At 55.8% G+C, this 22,816-nt stretch overlaps 1 protein-coding gene across 6 annotated transcripts in view; it reads right to left on the minus strand.

Moving 5' to 3' along the window:
• Positions 1 to 22,816, minus strand: part of LOC102697592 (voltage-gated potassium channel KCNC1) — a 59,470-nt gene that overhangs the window by 6,217 nt on the left and 30,437 nt on the right. For 2 of the 6 annotated variants that reach the window (XM_069181462.1, XM_069181460.1), the window contains exons 2-3: positions 14,346 to 15,279; positions 563 to 706 (exon numbers count right to left, since the gene is read on the minus strand). In XM_069181462.1, the coding sequence (XP_069037563.1) occupies positions 563 to 706; positions 14,346 to 15,279 (1,078 nt within the window). Of the gene's footprint in view, positions 1 to 523; positions 707 to 14,345; positions 15,280 to 22,816 lie in introns of all 6 variants that reach the window. The other 4 variants (XM_069181465.1, XM_069181464.1, XM_069181461.1 and 1 more) reach the window with 3 other exon arrangements.

Below are 22,816 nucleotides of genomic sequence, written 5' to 3' on the forward strand. Positions count from 1 at the left end.
ACGAGCAATGGTGGGTTGGTGGGTGGGGTGGGGGTCGGTTGCTGGGGAGGAGCAGGGGAGGAGGTCTGTGTGTGTGCCTGCCCTGCGTCAGAACCTCAAACCAGAATGCAGATCTCTCGGGGGGACGTGTCCGTGTCCTAGGCTGGCTGTGTTCGGGGAGGCGGGGCTGGGTGGGGTGGTGGGTGTGGTCACGGGAGGGGCGGGGTCTGCGGAACTTGTTCTAGAGTGGGAGGAGATAGAAAGGGGGCGGGGCCCCTGACCAGAAGGCGGGGCTGTTGATTGGTTTGTCCCTTTGCTTTGCTCTTCCCGCGGATAGCTGTCTGTAAGCCCAGAGCCTGCCTTATGCTGATGTGTGTGCGTTTTTTTCTGGTTTCCTCTGACAGATAGATATACACATACAGATATGTTTGTTGGCTTGCTTCTTCTTGTCGGTTTTTAAAACACACATCTTTGTTTTTTCTCCCGGCTCGCCCGGTTGTCTGTCTGCTCTCGGACCAGGCCTGGCCGTTCTGCTGTTACATACCCTTCCTCACTCTTCCCCCTGTGCGGCTGGGCAGCTCACCCGTTGTTAAGAGGAAGCAGGGCTGTTCGCTTCTGTCGCTCGGGCTAAAGATCTGGCCGTCCTCAGGCGATATGGCCTGGTCTATATGAGGACAGTCTTCATTGGCCAGTGCTGCCTTAGCTGCTTCTCCATTCACTTTGGAATCTTCAAACATATAAGCACAAGCGAGACACTGAGCAATTGGGACCGGGAACACCTTCCATATTTCACTTGACTTACTCCTCTCTCTTTCTCTTACGCTACAGAAGCAGGAAACCGGGAGGAGGGGATGGGCTGGACCTGGAGAGCTGGAGTGGTGGAAGTGGGAAGCTATTTTTTTCTCTCGTCTGTGTCGTTGGTATGTCTCCCCCCCACCCCTCCCCCACCCCCACCCCCACCCCCGAAACAGGGGAACTACCGTGCCGCGCAAGTCATCAGAGTTGGCGTCGCGTTGTGAAGTCCAGACGCCACCCCAACCCCTCCCTCCTCCAGAAGTAGCCCAGGATCCCGTTCACCTGTCCATCTCAGCTACCTGGTGCCTCCCCTCCCACCCCCCTCATCCCAAACCCCCCCGCCCCCCCCCAAACCCAGGGAAAACAGCTCACAAAACACCCGTCCACTTTCCGAAAAGCTGCTGTGAAAGGAAAAATAATAATAAGCTGGGGTTTTTGTAAGATTTTTCTTCTTATTCGTTTCAGAATCAAGAAGGTGGAGACCAAAATCCTACAGCAGCCCCAGAGGTTTCACCTGCAGTCTACAGCGCTAACAAGAGGGACCGCCCGTATTGGGGGGGGGCAGGAGGGCGATGGTCTGGAGGGCTCGGGCGGGGGGGCCCGGGTATGGCTGGGGGGAAAGCTGATGCCTGGCGGCTGACGTAGGATGGCCAGGAGGCGTGGAGAGGAGGATGGGCGGTCTTGGGAGAGGAGGTGGCGGCGACGCGCGAGGGCGCCTCTCTTGCTCGTGCTTGGATTGGCTGGGCCCTGGTTGGCGGGGGGGCGGGTGCAGTTCTCCGGCCCGGCGGGTGATTGGAGGGCAGGTCCGAGCCGTCCGTCACCGGGACGTCCGTTCGTCCTCGGCTGACTGCATCGAGGTAACGATCGGTTCATCGACACGCTGGGAGAGCTGGTTGCACTGCGATGCTGCGGGTAGGGAGGGCAGTTGGCGGGTGTTGGGTGCTCATTCGGAAACGGGAGCTTTTACACGCGCCCTGATCTCGAGAGCACCCCCGCTCCGAGGGATGCGACTCGTTTATTCCAGCTCCGGTTCTGCGCTAATCTCAACCGTCGACTATCCACCGTCTGCGCTGTCGACCCTCAATGTCCTGAAGTCAGTCGAAGTAGTAAAGATGGTGGAGTTCGTACCCCCTGATCTCACTTGCTCTGTCCCTCTGTTCTCTGCCTGACGTGCCTCTTCCCATAATCCCCCCCAGTGGGACCGGTCTGTTCCGGCCTGACGTGCCTCTTCCCATAATCCCCCCCCAGTGGGACCGGTCTGTTCCGGCCTGACGTGCCTCTTCCCATAATCCCCCCCAGTGGGACCGGTCTGTTCAGGCCTGACGTGCCTCTTCCCATAATCCCCCCCAGTGGGACAGGTCTGTCCCGGACTTGGCCTTCAGACAGCCCGTGTGCCATCAGCATCACACACCCCAGCCATTGCAGGTGGTACCGAAAAGAAAACGACTTTTGCCTCAAGTCATTTCAAGCCCGTTTCGCTGGAAGAGCGCTGTTCACGCGCTCGGTGATCAGTTTCGCGTTAAGCAGGTTTGGAGAATTCGGGGCAACTGGACAGAGGTGCTCAGGTTGGGGGGGGAGGTTGAGAGAGGACACAGCCTGCCTCCAGGCCGTGTTGAAGTGCCTCAGAGGCTTCTCCCACATGCAGAGAGAGAGAGAGCAGAAACAGCCTCAGCTCTGGGAGAGACAGTTTCAGTGTTTTGTTTGCACACCGCAGGTCATGCAGTTCACTCACAGGGTGAACGCACAATCGGAAAAGTGGGATCGGGGGTTTTCTCTTGCACCAGAGCTACGCGCTGCCTGTCTGCGTCAGCGAATTGAAATCGAAGTCCTTGGCTACAGGCTGATCTCCCAGCCAGGCTCACACTCAGTACCTCAGCGCCTCAGCCTACTGCTGGCACGCCAAGACACTCCTGGTCGGCTCGTTGGCTGATAACAGGCCTTCGGCCCTTTTGACCCTCGGGGGTCTCTGTTGCTGATCTCCGGGAGCATGGACACATGCCCTCTCTGTGGCTCAGAGGGGGAGACCAAGAGGCTGGCCAGCAAAACACTCATTCCGATCAGCAGTACCTCCTCCCGCTCCAGCACAAAGGCTCTGCTCTCTGCCGAAGGGCTGTACAGCCTCGGAATCGGCCTCCAGAGCTTTCCTCTGTTGGCGCCTCTTCAATAATGCATGGCCAACACGTGTTGGCCCCACATGCTAGCTGTGAGGCTTGTTCTCGAGAAAACGCGCCGCGGGGCGCTGACATTAAGGCAAGATCCAGCATGGGGAGACCAAGGAGACAGTTCTGCAGTGAGCTTAAATCCCTGCTAATCGTGATGCCTTGTTTGAAGCCAATTCTTCAGCCAGGAACCCAGAGCTGGAAGGTTCTCTCCACTCCCTGCAATGTCACATGAACGTGGGGCTGACGTGGTGCTGCTGCCGGACCCCCCTCCTGTCCCCCGTCCAGCAGTTCACACCGGCTGGACGAAGGTGCGACCTTGTTCACCTTGTTGATACAGAGGTCTGTTCGCAGGCATTTGTGATCTGTGCAGAAGAAGGGGTATCTATGAAGTCCACAGGTCAACCAGGCAGGAAGGAGAGTTTAAGAAAGTGAGGGCCTCACTGAGGGTCCTCTGGCCCTCCCCTAGAGAGGCTGACCTGAATGTTTGTCCAGGTGTGGCCTAGTCTAGCAACACTACCTCCCCTGTCTGATCCAGCACGTCAATTACTGGAAAGAACGCCTCTCGTGACCAAAAAAGGAAATGAGATCCAGCATCAACCCATGAGCAGGAATCCAGACTGTCCGTGGTTCTGTTCCTACATGGCTCAGTTTGGATTATTTTGTGAGTGCGCGGCGCCGGTGGTCCAGCATACCTCGCCCCCTCGGTTTCTGGGGCTCTCTTTGGGCAGGACTCTCGCTTAAGCCAGCAGCCATATCACTTTGCAACTCCACAGCAGGCAGCCCCCTGGACCTCAGCAGTGTGAGCCTGGTCAGTACCTGGATGGGAGACTCCTGGGAAAGCTGAGGCTGCTGCTGGAAGAGGTGTTAGTGGGGCCAGTAGGGGGCGCTCACCCTGCGGTCCGTGTGGGTCCTAATGCACCAGTATAGTGACGGGGACACTATACTGTAAACAGGTGCCGTCCTTCGGATGAGACGTAAAACCGAGGTCCTGACTCTCTGTGGTCATTAAAAATCCCCAGTGTCCTGGCCAAATTTCCCCCTGGCCTTTACCAATCATGGCCTCCTAATAACCCCCATCTCTGAACTGGCTTCATCACTCTGCTCTCCTCCCCACTAATAGCTGATGTGTGGTGAGTGTTCTGGTGCACTATGGCTGCTGTCGCATCACCCAGGGGGGGGCTGCACACTGGTGGGGGTGGAGGGGAGTCTCCATTACCTGTAAAGAGCTCTGAGTGGAGCTCTGAGCTCTAAGTGTAAGCAATAAATAATAATGAAGGGATGGCAGCCCACCCCCGTTACTCTTTCCCACAGGCTGTATTGCTGCTCCCACAGCCCAGCGGCCCCCCAGATCCCCCGGTTCACTCGTGCGGCTTCGTCGTCGTCGCGAGAGCGATGTGGGTCACACGCGGCGCAGCGTGACGCAGGCGGACTGAGAGCAGGAGTGAGGCGAGGATGAGTCACAGCTTTCGGAATAATTCACCGGCAACAACAACCGCCACCTTCTCTCTCCCCTCCCCCTCTCTCTCCCCTCTCCCTCCCCATCTCTCTCTCTCCCCTCTCCCTCCCCATCTCTCTCTCTCTCCCCTCATCTCTCTCTCTCCTCATCTCTCTCTCTCTCCCCTCTCCCTCCCCATCTCTCTCTCTCCCTCTCCCTCCCCATCTCTCTCTCTCTCCCCTCATCTCTCTCTCTCCTCATCTCTCTCTCTCTCCCCTCTCCCCCTCTCTCTCCCCTCTCCCTCCCCATCTCCCTCTCTCTCTCCCCTCATCTCTCTCTCTCTCCCCTCATCTCTCTCTCTCTCCCCTCTCCCCCTCTCTCTCACCTCTCCCTCCCCATCTCCCTCTCTCTCTCCCCTCATCTCTCTCTCTCTCCCCTCATCTCTCTCTCTCTCCCCCCATCTCTCTCTCTCTCTCCCCTCTCCCCCCATCTCTCTCTCTCCCCTCTCCCCCATCTCTCTCTCCCCTCCCCCTCTCTCTCCCCTCTCCCTCCCCATCTCTCTCTCTCCCCTCATCTCTCTCTCTCTCCCCTCATCTCTCTCTCTCTCTCCTCTCCCTCCCCATCTCTCTCTCTCCCCTCTCCCTCCCCATCTCTCTCTCTCTCTCCCCTCATCTCTCTCTCTCTCCTCTCCATCCCCATCTCTCTCTCTCCCCTCTCCCTCCCCATCTCTCTCTCTCTCTCTCCCCTCTCCCTCCCCATCTCTCTCTCTCTCCCCTCTCCCCCCCATCTCTCTCTCTCCCCTCTCCCTCCCCATCTTTCTCTCTCTCCCCTCATCTCTCTCTCTCTCCCCTCTCCCTCCCCATTTCTCTCTATCTTCCCTCATCTCTCTCTCTCTCCCCTCCCCCCCCATCTCTCTCCCTCTCTCTAAATGCAGATCAGGATTTCCATTGATCAATAAACATCCGATTTATCGGCGTTACCCACATCTGATTGAGTGGCAGCCCTCTGCATTTATCCAGACTGCGCTCTTTAAGAAGCAAACCACGGCAGATTAAAAAAAAACAGAACAACATCCTGCAGCAGACAGCGGTAATGAGCCCTGCGATGCTGAACTTCTCTTGCCATTTGCAATCTGACTGGCGATACCATTAGGAAACGGGCCGTTACAGCCTGCATCGCCACGCGCTTCCTAAGGGCTATTGGCTAGCTGTCTCCTAAGGACGGCTAAGGGCTGATCTGTCTCTGCTGCTCCAGGCTGGGCCTCTTCAAGATCGATCGCGGAGTGAGGTTCTTTTTCTGTTCCCTTTCCCCGGCCTCTTCCGATGCTGCGATGCTTGTAATTAAAGCCCCTCGAGATGCTTGCGTTTGTCCGCTCCAGAAGCTCAGACTTTGACCCGTGCTTGTACAGGTGGCTCCTGTAAAAAGCTCTCTGGAGCACATCTCCTTCAGCCCACCCCCCCCTTGCGAACGCAGCAGGCAGGGGTGGCCCCTTCTGAAAGTTTCCCACAATAACCCTGAAAGGTATTTTTGCTGCTCGTCCATTACTGTCGCTGCATTTATGCCATAACATTTCCCTTTCGGTCTGTAACCATGCCTATACAGTACTTTATTGCTGTAATACTGTGCTTTTTTTTTTACCACGAGCTTGACGATCACCATTACTACAGTAGCTGCGGTCAGGAAGAAATCGTGTAACAAGCATGCAGCTGGAAAGATCTGCAGATATTTCGAAGAATCGTACTGGCGATTCTTCAGGAATTTTAAAAGCCCCCTGAGACGTACAGACCCGCTGTGGAGCCAAGGTCAGTCTGTGATCAGAAGGGCTCTGACAGTCTTATTGCGACTCTTATACAAAGCAGGGTGGGTTACGACAGCTGTACGGAGTACATCTGAATCTGAAACGAACGCGTCTTGCATGCACTGGGCCACATGAGCTGCTCATGAGCTTCTCTGCAGATTTCACTGCATGCTGTTGGAGTGTGTAGCTGAGTTCACGCTGCTGCCGGGCTTCAAACTGTGTGTGTGTGAGACATAGAGTCTGCCTACAGGTAGGAGACCTAATCCAGACAAGCAGCCAGCATGCAGTCCAGGAAGACCTGGCAGGATTGCGAGTTGGGCAAACAGGTTGGTACACAGACAGCATCCAGTCATGAGCAGAATGACCCTTGTGACCTTCTTCTTCTGGTGAAAGCTTGTAGTTCAGGTGCAGTGATATATATTAGCGTGTGTGTGGAGTGCGTGGAGATTCAGCTGCACGGATCTGTAGAAACTGTACTGCGTCAGAGCTGAGAGCTGGTCACGTGGGCGGTGTGGTGTCTCTGTGGCTCAGGACCTCCCCCTGTGGCTGGAAGGTTGCCAGTTCAAATCCCGCAGCTTGCAAAGGAATCCTACTCCGTTGGGCCCCTGAGCAAGGCCCTTCACCCCAGCTGCTCCAGGGGTGCCTTATAAATGGCTGGAGCAGTTGGGTGACCCCAAGCTTCTCTCCCCGTCTGTGTTGGGGTATGCAAAAAGACAAGTTCCTAATACAAGAAATTGTGCATGTACTGTCCCTCTCTCTGGAAGCCATGGGTTCTAGGTGTTAAACTGGTGCGATTTAAAAAGATTCGAAAAAAACCATGCATGATTGTAACACTCAAAGACCAATGATGCATGCACTTTCGAAACCTTGGCATAAGAAGGCTCCCTTCTGGAGTGGTGTCCTTCAAACAGCTAACACAGTTATTCCTTATCCTTCCTCCTCCCTCAAACAGCAGGAGCAGATCTGTCCAGTCCTTTCACATGGACCACAAAATCAAAACTGAGACACGCAAGAGCAGGAAGATGGAAATGCTGGATTGCTGCTCGCGAATGATGCTGGATCTCATTTCCTTTTTTACTAATAACTCCTTACGGTTATACAGCACTCTTCTGGACACTCCACTCAGAGCTCTGTACAGGTCATGGGGATCCCCTCCACCCCCACCAGTGTGCAGCCCCCCCTGGATGATGCTCCAGTCCTCTCACACACACCAGCTCTCAGTGGGGAGCAGAGTGATGAAGCCAGTTCAGAGAGGGGGGTTATTAGGAGGCCATGACTGGTAAAGGCCAAGGGGGAAATTGCACCAGGACACTACTCTTCTTGGTTTTACATCTCATCTGAAGGACGGCGCCTGTTTACAGTTTAGTGTCCCCGTCACTATACTGGGGCATCAGGACCCACACAGACCGCAGGGTGAGCGCCCCCTACTGGCCCCACTAACACCTCTTCCAGCAGCAGCCTCAGCTTTCCCAGGAGTCTCCCCTCCAGGTACTGACCAGGCTCACACCTGGTGAGCTCCAGTGGGGCTGCCAGCTGGGAGCTGCAGGGCGAGGATGCCAAAGAGCTGGCCAGCCACGCACGGGCAACGAGATCAGCACGCCGGGACCCTGCCAATCACTGTTGATCTTGCACTATGGTAGGTGTGCCACTGGATCGCACGACGGCTGTTCGCACATTGAGTTGGTCCAACGTGGTGTAAAAAAACGGCGTGCATCGCTGTCGCTCCTGGTGAAGTCACCCTGGCGGGGATCGGGAGAGAACACGAAGGCCGTCCCTCCATCCGGCCTCCCGATGTGCTTCTTTCTCGGACCCCCTGCGTCACCTTACAGGCCTGAGCACTTGGTAACAAGCTCGCTGTCGGCCCAGAGGACCCTGATGCTGTCAGCAATTACAGCTCTGCGCCTTGCTGGAGGAGACGGTCAAGCTGGGGGACAAGGTGAGCTTTCTCGCCGTGGACGGTACCGGTACCGTCGCCGGCTCTCGGCTGTGGGTCGGGCCCGTGCCGTTTCCCCAAGGCGAGCTCTCTCGCCCTCGTCCCGGCAAAGTGCGTTTCAGAGGGCGGACGAGCCCGGAGGTTGTGAAGACGTTTCACGGGCTCCTTCTGGAGCTAGCCTACTTCAGCCGGGCTATTTTTACTCGGGGAAAGAAAAAAACGTTTAAGAGTGGCAGCCGAGCGGAGACTCTGGGATCCAGTCTTGGTCCTAAATATAAAAGCCTCCTGTGGGTTTGTCCTGAACAGCCCGGGCAGGGCTAGGTGGCTAGGGAGAGCAGCCCTGCGCGTGATGCTCCTCAGGAGTCCTCCCTTTCCTTTGGAACATGGCAGCGGGCTGCAGCTTTGATTCAAAGAGACTTCTATCTGTGTGGGTGGGCATTTTGCTGAAAAAAACAAACAAACGTGCTCCTTACTCATGGGCAGAACAGGATGTGAAGCAGCGATGGCCCAGTGCTGAGGTCAGAGCTCCCAGCTGGTGTCCCACACTCCTGCACAGAGGGCATCTAAACCACCGGCCAAGGGTGCAAACCTCTCCTTCAGAGGCTCAGAGGGAGGCAGCACCCTGCTGCCTCTCCTTCAGAGGCCCGGGGGGAGGCAGGACCCTGCTGCCTCTCCTTCAGAGGCTCAGAGGGAGGCAGGACCCTGCTGCCTCTCCTTCAGAGGCCCGGGGGGAGGCAGGACCCTGCTGCCTCTCTTTCAGAGGCCCGGGGGGAGGCAGGACCCTGCTGCCTCTCCTTCAGAGGCCCGGGGGGAGGCAGGACCCTGCTGCCTCTCTTTCAGAGGCCCGGGGGGAGGCAGGACCCTGCTGCCTCTCCTTCAGAGGCTCAGAGGGAGGCAGGACCCTGCTGCCTCTCCTTCAGAGGCCCGGGGGGAGGCAGGACCCTGCTGCCTCTCCTTCAGAGGCTCCGGGGGGAGGCAGGACCCTGCTGCCTCTCCTTCAGAGGCCCGGGGGGAGGCAGGACCCTGCTGCCTCTCCTTCAGAGGCCCGGGGGGGAGGCAGGACCCTGCTGCCTCTCTTTCAGAGGCTCAGAGGGAGGCAGCACCCTGCTGCCTCTCCTTCAGAGGCCCGGGGGGAGGCAGGACCCTGCTGCCTCTCCTTCAGAGGCCTGGGGGGAGGCAGGACCCTGCTGCCTCTCCTTCAGAGGCTCAGAGGGAGCTAGGACCCTGCTGCCTCTCCTTCAGAGGCCCGGGGGGAGACAGGACCCTGCTGCCTCTCCTTCAGAGGCCCCGGGGGGAGGCAGGACCCTGCTGCCTCTCCTTCAGAGGCCCAGGGGGAGGCAGGACACACTGAAAGCGCAGGAAGCGCCCGTGCAGTGTGCCTCCCTCGGGATCTGTGCACACCGAGGGGGGGACAGTCCGGGGCCAGGCTGACCTCGGCCTGTGTGGGCACTTGCGTCCCGAACCGCACAGCCCGGGAGACAGGAGGACAAGAGCCTCCTGCCAGACACGAGCAGGTCCTGTAATATCTGGGCCCGATCGCGGTGAGGTAGAGTGGTTCGCTCGCTCTTGCACGATCTCCACCTGGGCAAAACTGGCAGAGCCCCTGACACCGGAGAGGGACCGGGGCCGAACCCGAGGGCCACTGTTCGCCTGGCTCCCCCCGGGTGCCTCCCTCTGTGCCAGCCTCGCCGGGGGTCCCGGCAGTGCCGTCCCTCTCCGGACACAGTTGCCACGGGAACGGGAACGGGCTCGGACCGCGCGAGAGGCGGGGGAAGGGAAGGAAGGGCCTGTTCTGGAAAGCGGGAAGACGGAAGACCGGGGCGGGGGGGCAGTGGCGTCTCGCAGGAGGGGGGGGTCCCCGTCCGGCTGCGCTCCCCTGCGATCTCCACTGCGCTGACGAGTCCTCCAGTCCAGCTGCAGTCCTGCCCCTCAGGCTGGTGGGACCATCCCGCCCCCGGACGCACCGGACCCCACCCCCCGCCCCAGCCCTGGGGGTAAACCCATTTCCGCGCTGCTGTGATCCCCCACAAGCCCGCGCGTGAAGACCCTGTCAGAGACGATCAGGTCTCCCGGCCCCGGACCTGTCCCAGAAACTGGGTTGTCTCCAGTCCGTGGAAGTGATCCAGCCTGCTTGTGCTGTGGAAACCCCCCCCATGGGCTCGGTTTGCGCTCGATGACGGGCAAGAGCGGCTCTTACAAGCAGGGAGCAGCCTCCCTCTGCTGCCTTGTGGGGAGTAGAAAATGAGCTGTTGCATTTCAAGACACCCCCCTCCCCCTGTTCGAGCAGATCCAATCAAAACCCGAAGAAAATCCAGCCGAAAAAGCCAGAATCCAGCCTCGGGACCCAAACGGGCCTTGGAGTTCCCTCTCTCGACAGCACGTGTCCCGTGACGGAGCCTGGCATCCTCCCAGAGCCCGCCCTGAGCGAGCAGACCCCCCCCTCCTACTGAAGACAGATGGCTGCACGCGAGGCGCCTGCCCCGTGACACCCCCCCGGCTGCTGCCCGCGCTCGGAGAGCTGAATCGCTTAATGGTCCCGTTTCATAAATGTTATCGTAAATTATCTCCACATTACCTTAGTGGTATTATATCCCAATGCATCACTGTCTCTGGCTTTTGCGGACGGGGAAAAAAAAAGCAAAGAGTGGAGGGAGAGACGGATATCTCTGCTACAATGCTCGACTCTGACGGCCTCTGCCTCTCGCCCGCTGCCTGGCTTTCGCCAGCGGTACCGGACGCTGCCTCTTCTCACCTGAAGGCCAACTGCTGTGCCCCTGCTACCAGCGGGCAGAGAGCCAACCGGGTGGCTCATCCGACAAAACAGGGTCCCCCGATTCCTTGTGGGGGTACCCCCCACACACACACACGCGTGGTTTGACAGGAACACCGGCTGCAGATCTGGGAGGACCCATAGGGCTGGGTCTGGCTCACTGGCTCCCCCTGCAGGCCGGTGAAGGATTCCGGGGCTCATGCGGCACAGTGAGAGAACCGCTGACTGCTTCTCCACGGGGACTCCCAGGAGACACTGGGTTTCCCGAGCTGTCGCCCGGCGCCGCGGAGCACTGGGGGAGCCCCGAGGAGGGGAGAGTGAACAGGCTGGGGGAGGGTGCCGTTCCTCGCGGTGCTTTTTTCTCTTTCGCCTTATTTTCTGGTGTGAAGGCTCCAGCTTTTTAAAAAAACGGCCAGGGCCCGTCGGAGACCTCCGAAACCGGACCCCGGCGTTAACACCGCCACCCCGCTCGGGCAGAGGGCTGGCACGTCCGATCATGAAGGCCGGGCATCATGGGTGCCTAAAGAAATCCTGTGGCCTTCGACGTCACAACAGAAATAGACAATGTGTGTTCCTTTTTCGAAGTGGTTAGGCTTACGGTTTTTAACGATCGCCGACGTCCTGCAGCACAGAGATCCTGTATGTGGTAAGACAGAGTATCGGGTTTCGGGCTGGGTTCGGGTCGGTTTTCCACGTACAACTTTGGGCTCGGGCCGGGTTCGGGTTCGTGCAAATGAATTATCATTATTTTATGTTTTAAATGTATTTTTCTTAGAAGAAATTCTAAGAAATTGGCCCTGTGAACTCCTGCCCACTGAGAGCTGGTGTGTGTGAGAGGACTGGAGCATCATCCAGGTGGGGCTGCACACTGGTGGGGGTGGAGGGGATCCCCATGACCTATAAAGAGCTCTGAGTGGAGGGGCCAGGAAAGCGCTATAGAAGTGTAAGGAGTTATTATTATTAATTTCGTACCCCTTTTTGCGAGCTTGCTAGTTCTCTCTCTCTCGTATGTGTGTATCAGAGCCTACCTTGCTAACTGTTCGCTATGGGTGAAATAAAACAAAAGCTCACAGAGGGAGAACTACTCAAAATGTTAAATGAAACAGGGACAGCTTCCTTATGGAAACATTATGAGTTTTTCTCAGCACACATTCATTTTCTATCAACTCGGGGCGCATAGCAGCCAAGCAAAGCACTGTAAAACTGTGTCTGTGAGAGCGCGCGTGTGTGTGTGTCTACTCGCTCTGAGAGGAAAAGAGATGACCGATTTCGGGTCGGGTCAGGTCTCAACGTCTCAGGTACAGGTCTTTTGTTGGCTCTCTGATACAACTGGGCCAATGTGAGCTGTAGGAGACACTGCTGTGTGTGTGTGTGTGTGTGTGTGTGTGTGTGTGTGCGTCTCTTCTGCTCTCCTCTACGTGTTGACCCCAGGCCACACTGCACTGTCTCCCAGTGAGAGAGGGACGTCCATCCTGCTACAAGTGGGATTCAAGCGCTGAAAAGCCTTTGACCACCAGCTCTTCCCAGACCTTGGGGTGCTGGACAGACCCCCCCCAAGCGCTGTCAGGGCCCGATCGCTGCCATGACCGGCAGAGAGGAAGCAGAGCAAGCAGAGAGTGGCCTTCAGTGAACATCTTGGCACCCACAGGCTCCAGGTGTGTTGCTAAATGACACTCAGAGGAGAAGTACAGTGGGAGAATTGAGCACTGGGGACGCAGACTGTACGCAGCTTGGTTAGGACAGGGTGATCTAGCAATAAAACAGTCTGGGACACGGGTCCCTGCAGAAGACGGAGAGTATGAGAGAGGCACGCCAGAGAGGAGGGACTCGAGGCAGAGAGAGAGAGCTCGGGCCAGCCGGGCAGGCCAACAGAGCAATCCTAATATCTCAAACGTAGAATTCCCACCAGTCCCAGAGCAGGCTTGAAAGCCCAGCTCCATCCTCTCTTTTGCTCCCGTGCTTTGGCGAACCCCCGGGAACTTCAACAGCTCTGCTGCCCTCCCTGGCCTGAGCCATCACTCCAGGTACAGGAGCTGAGCTGTCGGTTCTGCAGATCGAGGAGACGCCCACGTCGTGCTCTGGGCAAGGGGTCAGTCCAGACACAGTCCAGACACCGGCTGCAGGAGCGCGATGGAAGCGAAGCTCTGGATTCAGGCCTTGAGCCCAAAGTCCTCATAAATACAACTAGTATTAGAACAGTGCGCAAAATCAGTCACAAATATTCACACGTTACTGTCACTGATCCGTCATGTCCGATTGAATAATCGACTACATTACACATACACAACGTGTACGATGGCACTAGTAATGGCTTATAAATTGTCTAAAACTGCCTCTTAGATGCGCATATGAGAGGAAGTAACGAAGGGGACATATATGAGTGGTGCACCACCCGTGAGCACACATTATCTAATGCCCCCCCCCACACACAAGACAAAGTTACTGTGATCTGGACAAAAACAGCAATCAATCAGTTAATCAATGCGGAACCCCCACAGACATGATCCACACCCTTGCCCGTGCTCTGAGCCCAGTTTGTTCAGGCTTTGCTGCTGGCTGTCAGGAGTTTAGCCCTCTGGGGTTGGGCGATAACGGGATTGCTGAGGTCAAAGGCGTCAAAGGGCGTGCCGATCGGACTCAGGGAATAAGGAAACAGGATGTGAGCGGGACCTCGCCGTTTCGGAAACCAGGAAGCGGGCAAGTAATGCCATACGGCTTTCAAGCCTTGCAAGGGACATGGGCCACGCAGGTCAACCAGCTCCGCCAACCGGGGGGTCCCTCTTCAAGAACTCACCTCCGACCTGCCCCCACAAGCACCCACTGCCCCAGGCTGACCTGAGATACCAGAGACTCCCACGCTACAGGCCGGAGGTTTGAGAGCAATAACAGGGGGTGGGGGGAGAGAGAGAAAAACCAATAGAGTATTATCCCCCCGGATGGGCTGAAGGCTGGCTGGAGAAACCCCCCCCCCTCCGAAAACAACAAAAAAAACATGGAAAAAAATCGAAAGAGGGAAGATGCAGAGATCGGAGAGCGGGCCGACGTAAAGGCCTCTTGCGCCGGATGAGTGTGCGGACCAAGTCCCACCAGGGGGCGCTCTGACGGGAGGATGTGGAGCCCCCTGAGGCGCTGGCGGAGTGAGTGGGGGGGGGGGGGAGAGGAGGAGGATGGTGATCAGGGGGTCTGGATCGTGGCGGTGCGATGGGACGGAGAGGGAGCGTCGCGGGTGGCGGGTGGCGGGTGAGGGGGGGTGTTAAGGCGAGCGAGCGACGAGGAGTTAGGCGACCACAGCTGGGGTGAGGAGAAGAGTGGAAGAGAGAAGGGTGGAGAGGAAGAGGAGGAGGAGGAGGAGGGGGGGTTCCATTAGTCTCGAAGTCATTCAGTTAGCAGTTTTTCATATATACACCGCGGATATTTTATTCGGAACTGTTATTTTTGCAATCAGATGGACATGCCTCTCAGAGGTTTCCTACCTGCTCTGTTAATTTCTAAAATCTCTTCCTGTGCCAGGGGGCAAGTGTCGCTCTGTGTGCTGTGGTGCGGAGAGTTAACGCCCGACTTACAGTAATTGGGGGAGCCCAGCTGGGGAGGCCTTGGGATGTGTTTGTTTTTTTTCTTTGGTAGCTTCTGCTTAGCCATGGCCAAGGAGTAGTACATTCCGAAGTTGTTGACGATGACGGGCACGGGCATGGCGATGGTCAGCACGCCCGCCAGGGCGCACAGGGCGCCCACCAGCATGCCCGACCACGTCTGGGGGTACATGTCCCCGTAGCCCAGCGTCGTCATGGTCACCACGGCCCACCAGAAGCCGATGGGGATGTTCTTGAAGTGCGTGTGCTCGCTGGCCCGCGGGTCGTTGGGCTTGGCCCCGATGCGCTCGGCGTAGTAGATCATGGTGGCGAAGATGAGCACGCCCAGCGCCAGGAAGATGATGAGCAGCAGGAACTCGTTGGTGCTGGCCCGCAGGGTGTGGCCCAGCACCCGCAGGCCCACGAAGTGCCGGGTCAGCTTGAAGATGCGCAGGATGCGCACGAACCTCACCACGCGTAGGAAGCCCAGCACGTCCTTGGCCGCCTTGGAAGACAGGCCGCTCAGCCCCACCTCCAGGTAGAAGGGCAGGATGGCCACGAAGTCGATGATGTTGAGCGTGTTGCGGATGAACTCCACCTTGTCCGGGCAGAAGGTGATGCGCATGAGGAACTCGAAGGTGAACCACACCACGCACACGCCCTCGATGTAGGTCAGGTAGGCCACCGTCTCGGTCTCCTCGTAGACGCGCTCCATCGTGGTGTTGTCCACCTGCTCCATCTCCGTCCGGTTGGTGATGGGGTTGAAGGCCTCGTGCGTCTCCAGGCAGAAGGTGGTGATGGACACCAGGATGAAGAACAGCGAGGCGAACGCCACCCACTGCAAGAGAGGAGGAGGAGGAAGAGGGTGATCATTAATAATATTTCCTTACACTTCTATAGCACTTTTCTGGACACTCCACTCAGAGCTCTTTACAGGTCATGGGGATCCCCTCCACCCCCACCAGTGTGCAGCCCCACCTGGATGATGCTCCAGTCCTCTCACACACACCAGCTCTCAGTGGGGAGGAGAGCAGAGTGATGAAGCCAGTTCAGAGATGGGGGTTATTAGGAGGCCATGACTGGTAAAGGCCAGGGGGAAATGTGGCCAGGACACCGGGGTAACACCCCTACTCTTCTTGAGAGAGACAACCTGGGATTGTTAATGACCACAGAGAGTCAGGACCTCGGTTTTACATCTCATCCGAAGAACGGCGCCTATTTACAGTATAGTGTCCCCGTCACTATACTGGGGCATTAGGACCCACACAGACCGCAGGGTGAGCGCCCCCTACTGGCCCCACTAACACCTCTTCCAGCAGCAGCCTCAGCTTTCCCAGGAGTCTCCCATCCAGGTACTGACCAGGCTCACACCTGCTGAGCTCCAGTGGGGCTGCCAGCTGGGAGCTGCAGGGTGATACAGCTGCTGGCTATGAAGGAATGTTCTGCAGGATGAAGTCTTACCAAAGCAAGCAGTGGACAATCAAACAATTTTCCCCGGAACCCCAGAACACATCTGGGGGGGGATTCTGAGTTAGAGACGTTCAGTCCTAACATAGCTTCGGCCAAGCACGTACAGCAGATATCTGAATCTGGGGCTCCTCTGGTCCTGAGCAGGATTACTACTGCAACAGCAGGGTTAAACTCGCCTGGCTCACATTCCTTGGGGGCCGCTCAGAGCCTGCATCTGATTTTAAAAGGGAGCTGGTTAACTCCAGGTGTAGCTGTCACATTGCCTAGACCTCAGAATAAGCTTCTGCCTGCTCCTTTTTTTTCCCTTTAGGGCTTTGGATACCACACACACACACAAGCATGTTCTTTTTCAGGCCGCCAATGCGTTTGAATGAGCAAGCTGTGGCTGGGAGGGTGGGGTGTGCAGTTTGCAGAACCGAAGCCAGGAGGCACTTATCGATCATTCAATAACGCACATTTCCCAGGCCCTTTGCTAATGAATTGCTCTCTGATCGCCGACCACAGCCCTGCCTGTGCTACCAAGGTAGTATCGCTATGAGAGCACGCCGGGGGCAGACTGATGTGCACGGGCGGGGGTCTCGTACAGAAATCCATGATTTCTAGGGACACCCTGGGTCACCCAGGGAGGTGTATATACAGCCGCCACAAGGCTGTTGCTTTTAACTCAGTGTAATTGGAACTGCCCTGGCCAAAACTGTGTAATGGAAAGTTACTGAGAAAAGGTGTTTTATCCTAAAAATGTTGTTTACGGACAGAGCTGTGCTGCAGAAGCAGCTGGATACTTGGAACAAAGTGTGATAGCACCCAGCTCGTCGAGGGCACGGGATGTTTTAAAAAAGTTTATCTCTGCTGCTTGAAGAAGGGAGTGTGAGAAACTATTTGAAGATCTGTTCTTCTTCGCTTAAAGCAGAAACCTATAAGGAATGGAAAATGACTGCTTTGGCTGTCCTTGAAGTGTTGCATCAGCTTAAAAAAGATCTAAAACAAGGGCTCTCCCTGCTTGCTTTTGAATCAGCTTTCACTTCTCTGCGCAGACGGGTGATGGCTTTTTCCCAGATTGCAATATGAATAAAGACCTTACTGAGGGAATGAGAACACCTCTCCCGGCTCTTCTTCGATAAAATTCCACGACAATCGTCACCGGTTCCCGATATCTAGGGGTTGCAGACTTGAGCCGATGAGCCCTCAGGGCCAAGAGCAGAGACTTACATGTGTTCCAGCACCTTGAGCCCAACACAGGAGTCCTCAACGCACTGAGGCTCGGGACCGCAGCCTCATTATCCAACCCTCAGATCCTGCCACATCCCTTCCCCAGGCCTGCAAATATTTAACAACCCACAAAACAGGCATTTGGGTCTCACCACTGACACATCAGACTCCAGATGTCTTTGAGAAAGGCTTCAGCTCAAACACACTTCCACTGCAGAAAGCGCCCCTGCAGCAAATCACAGCTCCACAAGGGGAGAGAATCCTAAATATAGATACGTCGCTAATTAGCACTGTGGATTTTTTTTTAACCTTTTTCAAAAACAGCAACCCTGCACAATTGTGACAGAAAGTTAATCACCAATTAGCAGAAGCTCTTTTTCTTTCTGTTATTTTTTTTTCTCTTCTGGCGGCGAGACTATGTGAAATGCACTTGTCATCTCCTCCCCGGTCTCTCCGTTCGAGGTGCTGAAGAGGACGACAGCCTCTTGCTCTTCACCTCCTGCGCCCCCCCGCTCAGTCTCCTCGCCTCTCTGGGCTCCCTGCTAGAGCTGTCTAACCCCTGCGGGGGCACCAGAGTCTGGGCACGCCTTCTCTGCCAGTCCACAGCCTCAACACAACAGATTTTCTCCTGTCTGTCTCACGCACAGAGAGCCTTCAACACACACACACACACACACTTCGCCTTATATAGAGGCCCTGACAACAGGAAGATGACCCATGCCATCTCTTGCTGGTACCCCACCAGCGGCCCCTTGCCCAGGGGGCCACCCACACCCTCTGAGCTGCCAAGCCAGACGTCCATTGATTCCTCCTCCTTTCAGCAGACTGGCTAACCACTCTTCCAGCTAGCAGCGGTATCCCCTGCAGCTCCCAGCTGGCAGCCCCCACTGGAGCTCAGCAGGTGTGAGCCTGGCCAGTACCTGGATGGGAGACTCCTGGGAAAGCTGAGGCTGCTGCTGGAAGAGGTGTTAGTGGGGCCAGTAGGGGGCGCTCACCCTGCAATCTGTGTGGGTCCTAATGCCCCAGTATAGTGACGGGGACACTGTACTGTAAAAAGACACTGTCCCTTGGATAAGATGTAAAACCGAGGTCCTGACTCTCTGTGGTCATTAAAAATCCCAGGGCGTTTCTCGAAAAGAGTAGGGGTGTTACCCCAGTGTCCTGGCCAAATTTCCCCCTGGCCTTTACCAGTCATGGCCTCCTGATAACCCCCCTCTCTGAACTGGCTTCATCACTCTGCTCTCCTCCCCACTGAGAGCTGGTGTGTGTGAGAGGACTGGAGCATCATCCAGGTGGGGCTGCACACTGGTGGGGGTGGAGGGGATCCCCATGACCTGTAAAGAGCTCTGAGTGGAGGGGCCAGAAAAAGTGCTCTATAAGGGTGAGGAATACTTATCCCACAGTGGGACAGCTGTGTTCGAACTTCGCTCACTTTGCTGGATACTGCATTTGGCATTTCATTAATCACATGATTGCATTGGTCCTGCTAATGGCCACAGAGACCGTAGTTTATTTGTTTCCTGTGACGCATCAGGTCCACCCAGGCTGCGGTCAAACATGATCAGATGGGAGATTCAAGTGACACCAGTCAACTCCACACAAAACACAAAAACGAGACGTGTTGAAAGAACATGAATTACAACAAGGACGTTCTTTGTGCTTTCTGCCCCCTGCGGATCTGTGATGCGGGCGAAGGGATTACACAAAACGTCTGGAGACACAGTAGCAGACGAATGGTCACCACACATGCTATCAGCCGTGCGAGGTGCAGTCCGAACAGTGAAAAGAGGCCCCTTTCTCGATTGTGATTTCCGACAACCTCACCCAGTTATTTATTGATCTTTTTTATATTTAGGCTGGTTTCCTGTATTTACCTATGGAGATTCTTCCCGGTAACTTCCCTTTTATTTAGAGGGATGTCTCCCTGTTTAGATCCTAAATAACAATAATTGGCTCCAATGTGCAAAACAAAAGTGCTGCTTTCTCGGCACTCAGAGACACAGCGCCCCCTGCAGTCTCCTGCAGACTGGCAGGTGGGCGGGGCTGCCGTTGACGGACGCGCCTCTGCTCCAATCAGCGCCTGTGCAGCCCGTGCCATATTAGAAGGGGGGAGGGGCTGGAGAACCGTGGGCACTTCCTGTTTCTCCCCTGTGTGCGGAGGCAGCTTCCCTCGCTGTGAGCGCAGCTGGGAGAAGCACACGCAAGGCCGCCACTGCAAATCAGGGGGGACCCAATCAAAAATGGTGATTTTCCGTTTTTTAAAAAAACAGCCATGACCAAGAACAGAGATGTGTGGACAGTAGGACTCCCAATAGGCACCTTGTTCATTTGGACTGCTGACGAGCTCCACCCGGAGTATTTCGGGCCGCCTTGCTGGGACTCGTGACCGTTTCGGAGGAGGCGGCTGCATGCCTTTCAAGGCCTTGCCAGGTTTCTACTTTTGCCCTTCACACTGGTGCAGTCCCTGCAGTAGCTGCGTCGACGCCGGTGAGGAATATCTGCATCAGCGCCGGTTGAGTAGGCTGGCAAGCCCAGCAGAGCAGGAGGGGGGGCGGGGCTCTGCCGCCGCCTGTCACTGGGAGAGGCTGCGAAGGACCGGCGCGGGGAGGGGGCCGGAGAGGTGCAGGGGTGCAGGGGTGGAGGCTTCTCTCGCTGTCTGGTCCGATAAATCTGGCCTGGCTCTTTATGTAACATCCCGCTGGACTGCAGTTCGCTCTCTGCCTTACACGCACAGCGCCTCCGAGGCAGAAAGCCTCTTAAGTGACTTTGAAAGGACTCGCCCGGGAGGAGCAGCAGAAAGGCTGTTCGCCCGGCCCTGCTCTGCAAACAGCACTCCGCTGCACTTAACGTCTCCTTGACCCCTCCAGCCTCAGCAGCCTGTAACCCCTTCCTGCGCACAGCTCAGCAGAAAGAAACCTGCACGAGTCTGTCCTTTCTTCACACCAGACCTGCCCATTGTAAATCATACATCCTCCCACTGGGCTCTGCACAGAGCGAATATGACCCACTGGAGACTGCTTCGAAAAAATGTGATCCATTTATATACTGCATAGAGTGAATGTGATCCACTGGGTACTGCATAGAGTGAAAGTGATCCACCGGGTACTGCATAGAGCAAATGTGATCTACTGGATCCTGCATAGACCAATTGTGATCTACTGGACACTACAAAGCATGAACACAACTCATTACAAGTCATTCTCTGATGATGAAGAGCCTGATGAACGTTCAATGTTTTTTAAAAACCAATGCAATCACGCACTGTTACTGCACACCTCCATACAGCTGTTAATGGCAGGAATGCCGTCTGAATCTGGGAGAGTGAAGGAGTAATTCAGTGTAATTCATGTGTAATGAATTTACACTGCTGTTGCTGTTGTGGTTAAATATCAACAGAAGTGATTTTTGGAAATTCAGGAGGTTTTGTCAAAAGTTCAAACCTTGTTCTCGCCCTCTTCCACCTTTCAAGGAGCAATATAATTATAATAATAATAATTCCTTACACTTATATAGTGCCTTTCTGGACACTCCACTCAAAGTGCTTTACAGGTCATGGGGATCCCCTCCACCCCCACCAGTGTGCAGCCCCACCTGGATGATGCTCCAGTCCTCTCACACACACCAGCTCTCAGTGGGGAGGAGAGCAGAGTGATGAACCAGTTCAGAGATGGGGATTATTAAGAGGCCATGATTGGTAAAGACCAGGGGGAAATTTGGCCAGGGTTTTTAATGACCACAGAGAGTCAGGACCTTGGTTTTACGTCTCATCCGAAGGACGGCGCCTTTTTACAGTACAGTGTCCCCATCACTATACTGGGGCATTAGGACCCACACAGACTCCAGGGTGAGCGCCCCCTACTGGCCCCACTAACAACTCTTCCAGCAGCAGCCTTAGTTTTTCCCAGGAGTCTCCCATCCAGGTACTGACCAGGCTCACACTGCTGAGCTCCAGTGGGGCTGCCAGCTGGGAGCTGCAGGGTGATGTGGCTGCTGGCTGGAATATACTTGTGTATAAATATCACGTCTCTACCTTCCTCACTTGTGCACGTTGTATCTCTCCCTCCTCCTCACCCTTGCAGCAGCTCCTCCGACTGGCTGTCATTGTAGTCATCCAAGCAAGTTACAAGTTAAAGCACACTTGTTCTGATCACACAGGTACTTCGCCTACGATTGGTGCTTGCTGAACTGCTGGAGATACACTGTATTTACTGTTGTGGTCAACTAGAGAGGTGTCCACATGGTGAGTCTTTCAGCCTGGAGCGCTCTGTGCCCAGGCTCTGACTCTGTGGGCGCCACACCTGCAGGCGACAGAGAACCTGTTTCCCAGGGAGGAGGTTACAATGGTGCCAGTCAAGCTGATTAACACTGCAAAGCCGAGCGCTTGTGTTGAGTAATCTGTGGGCCCCATCAGCAGAAACGAAAGATACCCGAGTCTCTTGGGGACTGTGAGGGAGAGAGAGATGGGGAAAGGAATCCTTCAAGGAAATATATTGAGGTTTTCTTCCGCTGGCCACGATCAGCTGTAAAACCACCCTTAATTCATATTCATTTTCACTTAAGTCACATAAACGAACTCACCTCGCAAGTTACGCTCGGCAAAATCAATGCACCTCTCCTTCCCACACGCACCCACCTCCCGATCGATATTCTTTGATCTCCTCCCGGCTAACCCTCTCCCGATAATGGGATAATGGGATGATGCTTCACTGCAGCTGTGACCTGTGTGCCTGCCTGACGGAGATGCACCCTGGGAAGGCTCCGAGGTCTGAGGCAAAGGGACGCGGCAGCCACCGGATTGCCATCCCTGTCGGGGGAAAAAATCCCCTCCAGGAGACGGCTGGGGCCGAGGAGGAAGGGAAAGCACTGACATCGCTGTCTCCCTGAAGAACTTAGCCACGCAGCACATTTCCACCACGGACAGGAATGTCACCACAGCCCAAGCCATGCAAAACAGATTCAACACCTACAAATAGCACTCTAAATTCCTTGCTTTGTGTGGTGAAGAGCCTGTTGTGTCTTTGCTTACATGTCTGTGTGACTGCATGCACCTGCTATAGTTTAATTGAGGAGTAATTCCTGGAATCACACAATCCATTCAGCAATGGCGTGGGATATGAGTAATGCTCCAACGGGCGAAGAAAATAAATTCCGCTCGGGAAACTGAGCATGCCTGAGACAGAATCAGCAGTGCTTTTGTTAGAAGCCAGTGCAGCGCGGATGCCCTTGCAGCTAATGGAATGAGGCCATCATCTTCGCATGCATTACAGGTGACATCACACATCTCTCGGGGAGGGGGGCTGTTTCTCTCCTCCGTATTGAGCTCCAGGGAAAACAAGCAATTATCCTCCCATTCCGAGACACGGATTTCTGTGCTTTTACGCATTCCTGCAGGGGACCTTAAAGGAAAAGGCTCCCCGCCCAAATCAACATGCCTCTGTCCCCCACCCCGTCTGCGTGTCCAGCGCAGGCACTGGTGGTATCTGGCGCTGGTGGGATACGCGGCAGCGCCCGCCAGTGACCATTGGTGTCAGTCCCTGCAGGCGCGGTGCCCGCTCGCCCCAAGGCAGGGCGCTCCTTTAAGAAGGCAGCGCTGGCAGTGCGCCGTGCCTTCATTCCCCATGCTGCTGAGTGGACAGTGACGATTCAGCGTCAGGAGAGCCCGTATTCTGCAGTAGTTTTGCCAGGCAAGAAGGATT

Source organism: Lepisosteus oculatus, chromosome 21 (assembly GCF_040954835.1).
Source record: "Lepisosteus oculatus isolate fLepOcu1 chromosome 21, fLepOcu1.hap2, whole genome shotgun sequence".
NCBI classification, from domain to species: Eukaryota; Metazoa; Chordata; class Actinopteri; order Semionotiformes; family Lepisosteidae; genus Lepisosteus; species Lepisosteus oculatus.